The sequence below is a fragment of the Mya arenaria genome, chromosome 2 (assembly GCF_026914265.1).
Source record: "Mya arenaria isolate MELC-2E11 chromosome 2, ASM2691426v1".
NCBI lineage: Eukaryota > Metazoa > Mollusca > Bivalvia > Myida > Myidae > Mya > Mya arenaria.
In genome coordinates, this window is record NC_069123.1 from 3,652,553 (window position 1) to 3,668,459 (window position 15,907).

Consider the following 15,907-nt stretch of genomic DNA (forward strand, 5'->3'; position numbering starts at 1 on the left):
ACTGTTTTACATTTAAGGCCTGGTAATGTTTTCTTTTCAGGAATTTAATCAAGAGAGCAAATGCAATCGATTGTTTGATTTTTAAATAATGACTAGTCATTTCATTAAGTCTAGTGTGATTATAATCATGAAACGCGTGCATCTAACAACAAAAGCAATAATAGTAATATCTTCATTAATATTTTTTTATTCTCCTTGGCAAAAAATGCAATCAAGGAGGATGACTCTTTTTGGTTTAAGAGAATCATACAATATATAAATTTCGTTGCCTTTTTATGATTTTAGATCACTACTTGCCAATTTCTCACCTGGCCCCTATGTCTAAAACAGTCCTAATCTCTGTTTATTCTAATTTATAGAAATATCGTAAGAGGTTTGTTTTACTTCATAATGCCAAATTACTCCCTTGAACGTATGAAACGTTTTAGCAAACAAATAGATGAATGACTTCAAAAGTCTAGGTTATCAAAATAAGAATATAACACAAAGGTTTCCAAAACAATGGCACTGCTTGATTCAGTAATAAGAGATAGAGATGTTTGAGATATTCGTGCGTACTTGTGACAATTTCAATCTCTAATGCTCATCATTATGGCATTACTATGAGTGTTGTCATGTAAGTACTCCAAACCGGATAATACGATGGGCATCATTACTTACTTTTTGCAAAAGGATTTTTGCATTCTGAGAGTGTTAAACATTCAATAGTGGCTGTGTAAACTCCCTTCATGATTGATTTATGTTTATGGAACATTTAAAGACTGCTTGTTATTGGATTATTAGTAGATGCCACATTAAACAATAGTGGTTATGAACTGTAAGACTACGGTGAAATTTAAATTATATATTTGGTGTGTGGAACAGTACATGACTCACAATCAAAAGCAGCCACTGGTGAACTATCACTTCAAACTTGATATCATAGTTGTTTTCAAATGTTACGTCTGACTGCTGTCGGACTTGTCATTGATTCTTAAAATTGCAATGTAATTGTTGTATGTTTGACTTTTGACAATCATCTCCAATTAAGTTTTAAAAGGTACAATCCTTTAAAGTTAAAATGACCAATTTCCCCAATCATTTTAATATACTCCCGTGGGTTGGTACTGATCAGAACTCGTTAACAAATCTGGTTTGATTGTTTTAGACGATCCGAATATAAACTTCCCGCAGATGAACTGTGATGGTTTTGAAAACATAATGCATGTGTCTGCTGAACGAGTGGTAGACAGGGATACATTTGTCGGCAAGATTGAGGAGGTGAAAGAAAATACCAATGGAACTCTTACTTTCAAACACTCCCTTCCACCAAGTAAGTCGTCCTCCTGAGCCTGAGTGTAGTAATGCCTTATTCTTTTTTTCATCGAATAGTCAAGCTAAAATTTTATCGAAATAATGTGCTTTCTTTACAAAACCTTTGGGCAATTATTTCTGTGACATGTGAAATGTATTGTATTGTTGTATTCCATTTACTTGATACTAAACTGAAATACTATTTTTAAAGGTCTGACATGGGGATTCTATGAAACAGTTATTGTCGGTGTGAATAGTAACACCCTCAACTACGGAGAATGCAGAGTGCAGCTTGTGGTAAAATGTAAGCTTAATCATTTATTGTTGAATTGTATATATTTGTGTTACAGTACCCGTTATGATATAAATACAGAACTACTAGATGGAATTGATAACGCTTATCAAGTGTTTCTTTTAATGTGTACTATTGCATTATTAGTTCTTGCTGGTACCAAGTGCCTGTTAAATAATCATTTCTATTTAATTTTTAGAAATCCGTTCTCTATTGAAAAGTGTATTTATTTATTTTTTATATAATATTTAGTTATATATCAAGGATAGCTTGAGCGAGATAACAATGAGGAGATCATAACTTTATAATAAAATTGATTTTTCAAAGATAACGACGTGTGTCCAGCAGCTCGATCAGACAACACCGAGAGTGAAGTCTGTCCTTCAGGTGCAGACGCCGTGTGTGATCTCGCGTGTTTAGAACCAAATAAAGCACTATTTGCACCTGTTTCTAAATATATATCTTGTGGCACGCTTGGGGTATGGGATACAAGAAAACCGTATGATGATCTCGTCCTTCCGGGATGTACAAGTAGGGCATACTTTTTTGTTACTTTTTTTTTATAATGTGAAATGTGGTTGTTTTGAATTGTATAATTTGAACAATATGCATTTAACAATTCCTTTTCCTTTTTGTGCAAGTGTTCTTAAGGGCCTTTCACAATGCAAAAGCTGGTTTTAAGGTTCAATATTTAGCCAGCATAATACGCCCGTCCTTTGAAACATCTGTAGGTGTAAAAAGGATTTCAGAAAAATTCCTGAAAGAAGATTTTATCATTTTTTGCCCCTAAAAATCAATTCCATTTGAGGAAAAGCCATTCAACAAAATGAATATGTTTTTGCTGAATATATATATTCAAGATGACTTGCTTATCAATGTAGTTTGTGGTGATTGCTTCTATTTAAAAGTTTTTTTTCGTTTTTTCTTTTTATTAAAATTACTTTACTATTTTAACTATTGAACTGAACATCTTTCTTTTTTTGAAAATACATCATCAAGAATGTTGATTAGGTAATCTGGTAATCTGGTAATCTTGAGTATTTTCAAACAAAAACGTTTTTAAATGGTTCACTGAGTTTTTGGGAAAAAAATCTGAAATAATTTATTTCCGTTAACGTTTCTCAACTTATTATTTCACCAAAACCTGCTACAAAGGATGTATGCTTTACTCTTATTATTTTCATCTCAAGTAAATGAAAACACGCTTTCCAAATATTTTAATTCGTTTTTATTCACTTACATCTGGAGCAATGATTACAGACTTTCTTAATATTTATAAGGTAAACGTTCTCTCTCTATATATATATGATAAACGTTCTATATATATGGTATACGTTAAACATATATTGTATACGTTTTACATATATGGAATACGTTCCAAATATATATATGGGACCGAAGGCTCTTATGCACTAACGCCATGAGTCAGAGTTTGAGTCTCATACTCAGAAATGTAAATTTTAATTAGTTACTATGTCCTATTAAAAGACTAACGCTTAGATGTGTACACAATTGTAGAATAAGATATTTCTTGTAGATACATAAACGAGGTAAATGCTCTCGTTTAAGTTTTTTGACAATAAAAAAAACTTTTTGAAAAATTGATTTTTGAGTTTTTTGGCCCGTATTCACTAATATTTTGAGTATGTATTTTAAAGACCTAATCGATATCACTTAAGTTCCTTTGACAAAATATGAAATTGGTGAAAGGTAAATATTTAGTAATTTCAAAACATAATATAACTATCCAATTTACACAATACAAAAAATGTATGTAAATTTAACAAGGTGTTTGATGATTATTGTTGATTGATTTCAGTCAGCGGAGACCCAAGGTATGCAGTCACAAGCATGATGAAATTTGAAACAGTGATACCTTGTAGAAATTTGGACATAAACACCAAAGTTACCGACAGATTGACCGATGTGTTAATGAACGACGTAAATGGTATAAAGTGGACAGGACTTTGCACCGGTGACATGTGTGATAACCTTGCAATCACAAAAGCAGCCTGCATCGGCAATACAAACACATTTGAAGTTGTATTCACCCTTACATATTCAAGGTGAGTCAAGTTTTAGTTAACTTCTTTCATGCATCATCATCAGTTATTCTGTCTAGATTACGCTCATCGCATGAAGGTGTTCACTACTGTTTTAAGGATGAAATCGGTCAGGTGGTATAGGTATCCGCACATAAACCCAGTGTACGTGGCTTCGATCCCGATAAGTGGACGTCCTCTTCGACAATTAAAATCCATAGTCGAAATAAAATAAAGCAGTAAATGTCAAATACACGTTATTTTGCAAGAAAACGTTCATTTATGGTACGGTATTAATTTGTGAAATGTAAGCATTGCTTTCTGATTTAGTAGTACAAACATATACTGACGTGTTTACAAGTAGCGTTTTGTAATGGCACCAACGGCGCGTTATCGCTATAGGCTTGTGACTATGCTTTTTATCATCTAACTATATTCCCACACATTATTATTATTTATTATTATTATTATTATTATTATTATTATTATTATTATTATTATTATTATCATTATTATTATTATTATTATTATTATTATTATTATTATATGATTGTCAATAACAACAGAGGGATCAAGTTTACATTAGACATTTGTCTTACTGTACATAAGCTTGTTACGTTGAAGGGTTTTTAAGAAATGTGGGCCAATTATCTCTTTAGAAAAAAAGTGGAGTGAACACTTCGGCAGGCGAACAAGAAGTTCTCTGTTCGTTTTGAGTTTTACAGGATCTTTGCATTTAAGTATAGAGTTCACTGTTAGCAAAGGTGAGATCTGCTATCACGAGTGTTTAACTTCTTGAAATGTAAAATAATCACACACACACACACAAACACACACACGCACGCGCGCGCGCTCACGCACACACACACACAGTAGTACAAACTAGAGCATATCTTAACCAAATTTGATAGAAAATATATACAAATGATATTCATGTCCCAATAGAAAATGTTGGAAACGAAAACACATAAGCTTTCTCCAACTGCCTGCAGTTTTGAATACACCTTTGATAAAACAATGCTCATTATTTCTATCTTTGTTTATTTAATTAATTAAAATATTATATTTCATAAATTCATGTTAACAAAACAAAACAAAAATATTCCTGTTGCTGATTTTACGATTTTTAACCAAATCCTCAAATTATCGTAATCACATTATCCGATACCGCTGGAAACATGTTCACGAGTTTTATTATTATGTCGCACTATCAGCCATTCAAGTATCAGTCTCTCAGATTGTTTCATGTTTTATCTAGGTACTGACCATATCATAGTGTTATTGTCGTTGAATTTAGAGAGAAATACAATTGCCATTTCAATTTTTGCAAGCTTATGTTTTGGAAATAATAGGTGTGGTGCCAATTCCTTAAAATTAAATAGTCGGCTGCAAATTTATCCCATGCATATTTCCTATACCTTACACTGTAAGACGAGCATCTCTTTCTTGTATTATATTATCAAACTTCTTTGAAATTGGCCGGCCGGGTCGGGGCGTAATTGCAACGTGCAGGATATAGAACTTTGTTGTTACAACTATTTAAACAATCCTCATTTGCAAAAAAATGATTGTTTTGAAGAATAGCGATTTCTGTTTAAAACAATGTTTTTTGTTTTGATTTACTTTTTTAGCAAAACGATTACTGCTATTGGTGGTGGAGAAACGTCGGTGTTAGATGCGCTCAGGATTATCATTCTGTTAGAAAAAGATTTGAGCATGCAGGTATGGAATTGAGTGTACAAAACTACTGTATCGTTGAACTAGCAATGCAATTAGTATGACAGGGTCGCTGCAGAGTTTATATATCTGAGTTAAACAAGATACATAATATCTATCATTTGTCAATTGTCATAATCTCAATATGAATCATAGAAAAAAGAAATACGTTAAATAATCACTATTTTATAAAACATAAGTTATAATCAGGTTGTATGGTATCTGAGGAAACAAATCCAGGTACTGTCATAGCCTAGGTGTCGATCTCGTCGGTAGCGTCATTGTGGAAAAACTGTAACCATGACTTTAATTCAAATTCGTTCAACTTATTTAAATTGCCAGATCCAAGATACAAGTGTTGGGCAAGTCATAACAATTTGACTTGTTTAATTGTTTTGTTTAGTTAATGCCCCTTACCTAACAGAAAATGTATTTACTTTGAAGGAAATAGCTAGTGCATCCTTACTTGAAGACACTGTTGAAATCACAATGGAAGAAGTATGTGGAGATGGTTACGCACTCATGATGAGCGATAACTCCAGAGCTTGTGGTAATTTGAATATCCTTCATTTTAGGTTTGCTAGTCTATTGTAAACGGAAAACCTTGCACTGAGTGCATGTTGTCTTAAGCAAACGTCTTTATTGTAAAAACCTAGGTTCCAACTCGGCTGAACAGGACCTGGGTGGTATTCAATATTCAACATATAAAGTTAATCTTTGGATCATACATCATTGACTTCATTCACTATATTAGTCAGTTAATTATAAACAAGTTATCCGATTAGTTATATCGTTCTAAGATTCATTTACGACTAATATTGAATACCAGCCCACAACGATATTGTTTATGGGCCAACACGGCCTTGATTATTTATTCAGATACCCCCACCCCCATCCCCCCGAAATTTACCATACTAATTTAAAGCAATCTAAAAATTTATGTCTATAAATCTTAATTCATTACAGTGCCTTGCGGCCCTGGTTGGAAGTTCGACACCGAGAAAAAAGAGTGTGTTCTCTGTGATTATGGGCATTACCAGAACGGCATTGCGCAAACAGAGTGCATTCCTTGTGGGAACGACAAATGGACGAATTTCCGCGGAGCTAGAGACGAAAATGACTGTATAAGTAAGACCATATTAAAATTCAAGTGCACTTAGTTTAGACGAAAAGAAACCCGTACATTACTGTTTACAAATCGATGGATTGTTTCGATGTGTAAGTTACCATGTTAACTACGCCCAATTCCACTATGATTTGAGACCGCCATTTATCGATAATGTACAAGTATCACGTAGAAACAGCTTGAGTTAAATTGCAAGACTCTGCTTAAAGGCCTTGTTTAATCCTTCTATAAGTGACCCCACTACCCCCCCCCAAAAAAAAAAAACAAAAAAAAAACGAAAAAAAAACAAAAAACACGCACACCAAACAAACGTGTTTTTACAGAACCTCTGTGTATTGATCTCAATCTAATTGCCTAATGTCTTATCAGATATCTGATCTGAATATCCTGCTGTGCAGTTTAAGAGGTTTAATTTATAGAAAAGGACCATAAATGGTCCTGAGCCAATAAACTAATAAACAGGAAACTGGTCCCTACTGTTTCACCAGTACAATAAGCAGAAGATGAACAGCAGGGGATTGTCACACCAAACATTCCTTAAACTAGGCCTTTAACATTTGAATTCTATTAACTTGACAGCCCATTGCAGTTTTAAATGCGAATATGGGGCGGTGACTTCAAATACAACTTTAAACCTGTTAAAATGTGGATTGGTTCTTTTCTGGTTTGGACTGAATAGCATTGCTTCGTCATCAGTACAAATAAACAATGATTTAAGACCTTGCCTGACTAAACATAAAAGCACATTTATCAAGGTTTGTTTGCGAACAATTATAAGCCTTCCTGTCTAGAAACCTCACCCTAGTATTTTTACGATAAATTGGCCTTGCTAAAACGTTACAAAACGTGATTCTTTAATCTCCCTCATATGTTTTATTCATAAGTATACAGAAAGATTATATAAATGTTTAATCTGTTTCATATTTACAAATATACCAATATAAAAAGCAAAAAGCAAAACTGTAAAAAAAGGGTGTATGATGTCATAAATACCTTTTATGTAGATGTTCTGGACGAAAAGATCTATACATCAAAGATGGACATACGTGCATCTTACAAATTATTAATTAAACGTTTTGGGACATATAAGTAAGATATTTAATCTGACAAAATACCTACAAAACACATCCTGGATGTCTATTAGGGCATGCGCGTTTAACGTTTAAATACAGTGTTAAATAAGATACTAATTTCAGTAACGTGTGAAGCTGGAACATACTATGATGTTGACGAGGAACAATGTATGGATTGTAAGCGACATTACTTCCAGAACATGACTGGGCAGGACTACTGTTTCCCCTGTCCTCTGGGATATAAAACAGTCGGAAATCGTTCTACCAGCATTGCCGCTTGTACAGGTATATTACCGAGGGCGAAAAACAAGTCTAATACTTATACTTGTTAAGGTGTTTGACATATGATACAAAATACTCACTTTAAAGCTTCTTTTAAGCCCTCGATATTGGAAAACCTCGAAATTAAACATTTAAATTGAACACGTACTTGGATGTAGTAACACTGTAAAATAATTCCACAAATAAAAGTCACAGTCCAAGAACTGTTTTTCAACATCATTGTTGAAAGCTAGTCCAACTTGTTTAACTTTACAAACGTATGCTATCGGGGTGAAACGGTAATTGTAGAGAACAACTTTAGAACTTCATCCGTAATATGAGGCCTTTTTGCATTTCGATAGTTGAAATGATATGTTTTATTGTGACTCCCTTGAAAATTTAACACGACCTGGCACATGTTTGACGGGTAAATAATTCGTGAATCGCATAAAAAAGAAATCTGAAACACAATTCTACAACGGAACCACACGTTCGTAAATCCAAAACAAGTTTATTATAGGTATTTTTTTTTACTTATTTATGTGAAGTTTAAATAGGATAAATGATACTTGTAGAGGACTGCTTTCCTGGTTATGTTCGAAACCCCCAAAACCTCACAGAATGTGTTCGATGTAATAGAGGGACGTTTAGGAGTACCCAAGACGATTGCGTTCCTTGTACAGATGGAAAGTACACCTTGGAGGATACTATTGCAATGGACTCGAGCAACTGTGACATGGGTAAATTTTGTTAACCGAATTGCTTTCCTTCCCTCTGACAAAATCAAACTATTCACAAAAAGGATTATTGTACTCCCTACCTTTAGTATACACACAACGACACCATCAAACATTTTGTAATTATGGAGTTGCTTAAAAGTTAACGAATATGATGTAATATTTACCAGTAGCAGGAATATTGATAGTTAATGCTGAATACACACGAAGCAGAAAATATGACGTTTAATAGACAAAAAGGTTCAAGGTAGGGTATCTCGGTTAATGGAAAATGTTTTAAAAGTTTAGTTTTAGATTACATAACACTATATTATCATTATAGTATTATGCTAACTTCGCTTACTTTTCTGTTACAGATATTTGCGATTTTGGAGAATTTTGGAATGTTTCTGCAAGCAATTGCCAGAAATGTGATTTTGGGTATTATCAAAATGAAATGTACGAATTACAATGCAAAATGTGTGCTTCCGACTATTCCACTAGAGACATGGGCGCGCAGAATGACTCTTTCTGCGAATGTAAGAGCATTTTTCATTTAATACAAATGCTTAAATACTAACAAGAAATGTACCCTAAAATTAGAATGAAAAAACAACACTTGTTTTGATTAAATGCTCTGAAATACAAAAGATCTAAAATGAGATGAAGAGCGTTATTGAAACATTTTGACAATAATCTGTTTTAATGCGATTTATTTTATTGGAGATGTTTAAGACTTATATATTTTTATTAGTATGAGGTTTGTTTTAGACTTAGTATCGTGATCGTACAAAAAATAAGGCCTAGGCCAAACATTCTAAACTTGTGCCCAATGAACCTTATGCAAATTTGTGTAGCCCTTTTGATAACACAACTTTAAAACCTTTACCAAAATGAGTGAAAACAGCGCAATAAAGAAGTATAAATTATAATGTGTATAAAGTTATATGTGACGTCAACAGCGAATATGAATACTTAGAAAGTAAACGTTGTAAGTTGGATTTGTTTTCCTAAAAAAATAAGTTAAAAATGTGTCATCCTAAAAGTAATGGATAGTTTAGAAATACATATTTAAAGTAAAGATCAATATTTTCTTCTCTGTAAGGTGAATGCCTATACGGGATTTGATCATCTTCGCTGATGACGTCACATAAAACTTAAACATAGTAATTGATTGCATATTATTTCATCTATAGTTTACTGCCCTGTTGGCGAAGAGTTAAATGCAGGGACAAATTGTGCTAGCTGTGAACGGGGATCTTTCAAGGATAATGTTGGTCTTAACAAGTTCAATCCGTGTAAAGAATGCAGTACTGGGAAAACAACAGAAACAACAGGATCAACCTCGGAATCTAACTGTTCAATACGTAAGTAGTTTTTTTTCAATGAACAATAATACGGTTCGTACTTATATATTTAAGTTTATTACACAGTTTCTTTCACAGTTCCAACAGCGCATTTTAAGTTGATTGTGAAAAGGTTATTAAACTTACATATTTCATGGGTAGAATCCAGTGCTGATGCAAACTACATGAAGCCATGAAACATTTCTCTTTCCATGCCTTAGACTTATTATATAAATATATACATTTATATAAATAATAATGGATACAAATGTGAAAGAGTATTGTCGCAAATCGGTCGTATAATATTGAAGTCGACGATATTAAACTTTATACACTTGGAACAAATTATCGCTATGTAATTGTATTCTTTCAAGAAAATAGGATAGAACAACAGTATCAAATAATTGTATTTAGATGCAAAATCTCATGAGATTCCTTGGAAAATAACATTAGAGTTGGAGTTCAGGCTCATTCATTTTTACGTAAACTTAATTACGTTTTAATGCAGCTCTCGTCGTCTTTATCGACTAATTTCAACTCTTGAATTTGATTGCATAATCGAAAATTGATCAAAATTGCTTGAACGATTGTTTCCGGGTCAGCGATTTTGATTTAACGGCATTTATAATCATGATCACATTTACTCATTTTATTTTACACATTTACTTGTCGATTTTCAGCTGCTTGTTCAATCGGCAAATATATCATGAATGGCGTGTGTGAGCCGTGTCCTCAGGATAAGTTTTCTAATGATGAATTACCTACTTCGGAAACAACATGCTTGTCGTGTACTGGCCCTGATGATGGAACGTACGGGACCGAGAATACTGGCTCTTCCAGTTCAGATTGTAAACGTACGATAGATATTTAAAATATAATTATATACATATGCACCAGCTCTAGGCAAAACGCATAAATTATACATCAATTGTATATTAAATGACTGTAATAATTATGAAGTTAATAAGCTTAGCATCTTGATTTGGCTTTTCCAAATGTGTTCAAGATTCATGGATCTGAGGACAGATTAACTGTAAAAACTGTATATATTGTTTCCTCATCAACAGTAGTCACACTTTGAAAGTAAAAGCATAGTAATTTCAATTATTGTGATTCAAGAGAGCGACAATCTTCAGAGATCACAGCCTAAGGATGTTGACAAATCCCAAGGGGTTTCAAATAATTGCCTGAATTGAGCGTTTTTGGCAGTAACAGACTCTAACTGCAGTATGAAAACAATCACAACTTATTGTTTATTCGTCAACTTTTTTTTAAAATAGGATATTGCGCTGTTGGATTTGGACTCAGTACTGACAACGCATGTGCTATTTGTGAGCGTGGATTCTTCAGCGACAATTCTGGAAATACACGTTTTGAGGGTTGTCAACAGTGCCAAAGGGATTTTAAAGGAGATAAAACAACGAATATCACTGGCGCAACCAGAAGCATAGACTGTGATATGTGTGAGTGTGCTTTTTCACGTATTCTTCTATTGCGTCTAATTGATCATAAATACTTTGGCATGGTTGCTAAAAACATAAAAAGTAGTACAGAGTGTTCAACCATTCAATTTGGAAAGCTATTCAGATGTACATGCATACATTATTTTATGTCAATATAAGTAATTTCACTTTTTTAAATACGTAAAAGTATCACTAGGGTTTCAAAGACACTTGTTATCGTTGCATTGGGTTATTGAGGTCCTCGACACAGTGCCATTGGGTATAATGCAATCGATACCAATACATTGCGTATACAAGACTCTCGGTAATGCGACATTGGGTATAAAGGCCTTTGACACCATTAAACAGGGTTTATTTAGGCCATTAATGCCGGGGCGAATATTATACTAAGGCTCTTGACAAGTTCAATATGGTTTATACAAAGGCCCAAAATATGAGTATATGAAGGTTCTTAATACAGTTACAATGGGTATATAAAGGTAATTGATAACGCTACGAATGAAATATAAAGAGTCTTGACGCGTTACACTGTGTATATATAGGCGTTCGATACGCAACATATAAACACCCATATAGCCGTAACACTAGATATACACATTGATACCTTTACATATGATATATAAAGGACCTTGCTTCGGTACACTGCGCAAACAAGGGTCATTGATACCTGTACACTGTGAATATAAGGCCCTTAACCTCGTTACCCTGTGTATATAAAAGCCATGAAAATCGTGATGCTTGGAGGGTATAAAGAGGTCAATGAATCGTTATGCTGGATGTGTTAAGGCCATGGAATGGTGTATTCTGGGTTTACAAAGGCTATTAACACCTTGCATTGATTATATAAAAAGGTCGTTGATACGATCGTACTGGGTAGGTAAAAGCTTTCTATACAGTTCCATTGGATGTATAAACACCAGGTATATAAAGCCATATATACCGTCACGATGGTTTGGTGGCAGATCCGTGGTCTTGAGGTAACACGATTGACTATCAATCCAGGGGTCGCACGTTCGATCCCCCGTCGCATCACTAAAAAAAAACTAATCGTCTTCCGGGAGGGACATTAAATGGGGGTCCCGGGTGACAGTGCTATACACTGGTGCGCGTTAAAGAACCAGGGTAGCTCTAACCAGGGTTACATTCTGTCTGTGCACATTGCTCCAAACACCTAAAATGATTTACAATCTTAACGGAGCACTCGCCGAATGGGCAGGGCCCGAGTGCGAGTATAAATAAGCTTACACACCCACCCACGGTTTATTAAGGCTTTTGATACCATAACACTGGTTATATAATTGCCCTTGACACGTAACCTTGTGTAAATAAAGGCCCGAATCAACTTACCATTATTACTGAGGTCCTATACATCGTCACAATGAGATAAAAAGCCCATCAAACCTTTCCACTTGGTGTATAAAGGCCAATGGTATTTATCACGGGTTATATAAAGGTCCTTGATACCATTAAACTAGGTATATAAAAGCCTTTCATACCGTTACACTGGACATAAAAAGGCCTTTGATAATATAACACTGAGTACATAAAGGTCCTTGACACGTAAACATTGGTATACAAAGGTCATTGATACCATAAAACTAGGTATGTAAATGCTCTTAAAACGTTATACTGGCTATATAAAGGCCCTCTCCACGTTTCACTGAATATCATCCTACATTAATTACATAAAGATCTTTGATATAGAGACACAAGTTATATAAATGTCATTGGTACCATTACACTGAAATATAAAGGTCTTTGACACGCTACACTTGGTGGAACCCCTTTACTCATTATACTGTGTATATAAAGATCCTTGATATCGATGGTCTGGTACATAGAGGTCAATAGCACGTTTCACTGGGCAAAAAAGGTTATTGTTACCGTAACACTGAAAATCAAAGGTTCTTGTTACTGTTACACTGGGTTTAAAAAGGCCCTTGAAACCGTAACACTGAGTGTTTTAAGGTCCTTTATACCCTTAATATTGATATATAAATACATACTGTTACACAGGGTATATACAAGCCCTAAATACTTTTACACTTGGTATAGAAAGGCATTAATGTCGTTACATTCGGTATGCAAAGGCATTGATGCCGTAACACTGGGCATTTTAAGGCCATTAATACCGTAAAACTTGATATATAAAGGCCATTGATACCATTAAATTAAAACCGGTGATTAATTTGCAAAATTACTTGAAAGCATACTCTAAGAATTGTCTTTGGTATGTGATATAATTTGTGAATACTAAACGATATAAAGGTCCGATTAAACATTTAAATAAGTGGAATAAAAACTCAAGATCTATAAGTCACGCTTGGGTCGTAATGTAAAAAACTCACCATTTACTAATGATGAATATTATTTGATAATTCATATAATTACGATTATGTTCAACAGATAAATGTGGACCTGGAGAGATCAGTACTGAGAACGGATGCGATGAATGTCCAATAGATACGTATCAATCAATGGATCACCCTTATTCAAGTACTGTGTGTCAGCCGTGTATGAACATTGGCATATTTGAAACCGGAACCACAGCTGCAGGTGTTTCTAATAGCGACGATTGTAAACGTAAGTATTTTCCTATAAATCAAAATAACATAGTGTTTAAATTCGTATTAAGATAAGACCCGAATGACGCCATAAAGAAATCCTGCTGTTTGTCTGTCCGTCCGTCTGTATCTACGGTTTCCGATCAATTAAATGAAAACGGTAAGGTCAAGGGACTTCGACCTAGTAGGTCAATGTGGATGTGGTTTATGGTCAATGCTGAAGATCAGGGTGTCTTTAAGCTTAAGTTAATTTCCGATCAATATTTGAAGGACATTCTGGTTCAGGGATATCAAATTTGGTTTATATGAGGTCAGTGGGTCAAAGGCTAAGTTAGTGGTGACCTTGAGCTTAAAGTCCGTTTCCGATCAATCACCGGAGAGTACTTACGCACAGGGACCTAAAAACGCAGGCAGGTTGGTCATTTCCTGTACATTAACCTTATGTAGTAGGGAAAGGCCGAGACTGAGATGACATCGAGCTGAAACTCCATTCTCGATTAAATACAAGACATGGTAGGCAAGTTGTTCATTATCAGTAGATGATCCGTATTTCTTAAAGATCAGTGGGTCAGATGTCAAGGTCGTGCTTAAAAGTCGAAAGGAATCGTATGGAGTTAAAGTTAACATGATTCGTGTTACAAATTATCTATGAATAGATTTCTTCATCTGGGTATAAACTTTTTTATTTGCGAATTTTACATATTAGGCGGTAAAACGAATCTCATCTAGTGAACCAGTTAATATGTTGCTTCTACTTGGAATTCGCAAATCATAATTACAGTACCTGTTAGCGCCTGAATCTGAAATGCATATATAGGTAATTGGTAAAACAGCAGTTATCCATAATGCTTCCATAATTAATAAATATGTTTTCTTCATAATCGTTGTAAAAAAATTAAAGTTTAAACTAAACTGCCACCATGGCAAAAACAATATTCGATCTAAATAAAGCATCTACCGAATTGAGCAATTTTCATTTCAGCCTTCTGTCCATCTGGGTACATTATCAATGGCGAATCGACTGGTTGTGACCCATGTTCGCGAGGATCATACAAAAACAACGAGGACAACCGGTTCGCTGCCGTGTGTAATGAGTGTCCAGTGGGTACCACAACAGAAAGCATGGCTTCTACACATATAGACAATTGTAGCATACGTAAGATTAGTTTTTTTATTCGCGTATGTGTGTGTAGTTGATATTATCATTCCCACTTTTTTACAGAAAATATCACGAATTATTCATTGTACAATTATTTGCTTTGTTTCTTTAACAGAAATAATTAACAAATTAGTGATGATTTGCTTTATTATAAATGAAACTTTCTTTGTGTTCACAACATTCAATCAGGAAAGGGTGAAAGTGGTGTAGTGTTTATGTGTGCGCCTTTCAATAAAGAGGTTGTCGTTTTGATCCCAACCACATATATCTACTCATGGTCTCTCAATGGACACCAGTGCTGGTTTCTACCAAGGATGCAGAATCGAGCGTGATTTTATAAGACGTTGACTTTCGTCACAATCGAATCAAAGAAAACATATAGTTTAAAGGAATAAACAGACCAAAAATAAAATCTACTCAATACCATGACACAAATAACACATATTTCATTAAAAACTTCAATAATAATAATAATAATAATAATAATAATAATAATAATAATAATAATAATAATAAATAAAAATAATGATAATACTTAGTCCATGTATAATATTATATTGATTCAGCCGCTTGCATCGCGGGGCAATACATCTTGAACGGTGACTGTACCAACTGCCCGATAGATACGTATTCAACCGAGGAACTCCCAACATCCGAGACGGAATGCACGAGTTGTACCGATGAGTGTGACCTTTGTGATATTCGAGGAACTGAGGGACCCGGTGCAAGTAGTGTTGAGGAATGCAAAGGTAAGCATGGCTAATTTTATTGGTCTATATTTGAAATTAATCTCATTTGAAAAAATAGACGTTTAAAACGTTTTTTTCATTGAAGTGACATGGCAATATCAGCCCAC

The 15,907-nt window shown here is 34.2% G+C and overlaps 1 protein-coding gene across 2 annotated transcripts in view; it reads left to right on the forward strand.

Annotated features, from left to right (window-relative positions):
* LOC128241762 (uncharacterized) overlaps positions 1-15,907 on the forward strand; it is a 98,803-nt gene that overhangs the window by 60,219 nt on the left and 22,677 nt on the right. For both annotated transcript variants that reach the window (XM_052958842.1, XM_052958852.1), the window contains exons 48-63: positions 1,148-1,312; positions 1,505-1,597; positions 1,913-2,116; positions 3,405-3,651; positions 5,259-5,349; positions 5,788-5,893; positions 6,310-6,471; positions 7,666-7,827; positions 8,379-8,543; positions 8,897-9,058; positions 9,716-9,886; positions 10,546-10,719; positions 11,146-11,328; positions 13,735-13,911; positions 14,875-15,048; positions 15,618-15,800. In XM_052958842.1, the coding sequence (XP_052814802.1) occupies positions 1,148-1,312; positions 1,505-1,597; positions 1,913-2,116; positions 3,405-3,651; positions 5,259-5,349; positions 5,788-5,893; positions 6,310-6,471; positions 7,666-7,827; positions 8,379-8,543; positions 8,897-9,058; positions 9,716-9,886; positions 10,546-10,719; positions 11,146-11,328; positions 13,735-13,911; positions 14,875-15,048; positions 15,618-15,800 (2,619 nt within the window). The remainder of the gene's footprint in view (positions 1-1,147; positions 1,313-1,504; positions 1,598-1,912; positions 2,117-3,404; positions 3,652-5,258; positions 5,350-5,787; positions 5,894-6,309; positions 6,472-7,665; positions 7,828-8,378; positions 8,544-8,896; positions 9,059-9,715; positions 9,887-10,545; positions 10,720-11,145; positions 11,329-13,734; positions 13,912-14,874; positions 15,049-15,617; positions 15,801-15,907) is intronic.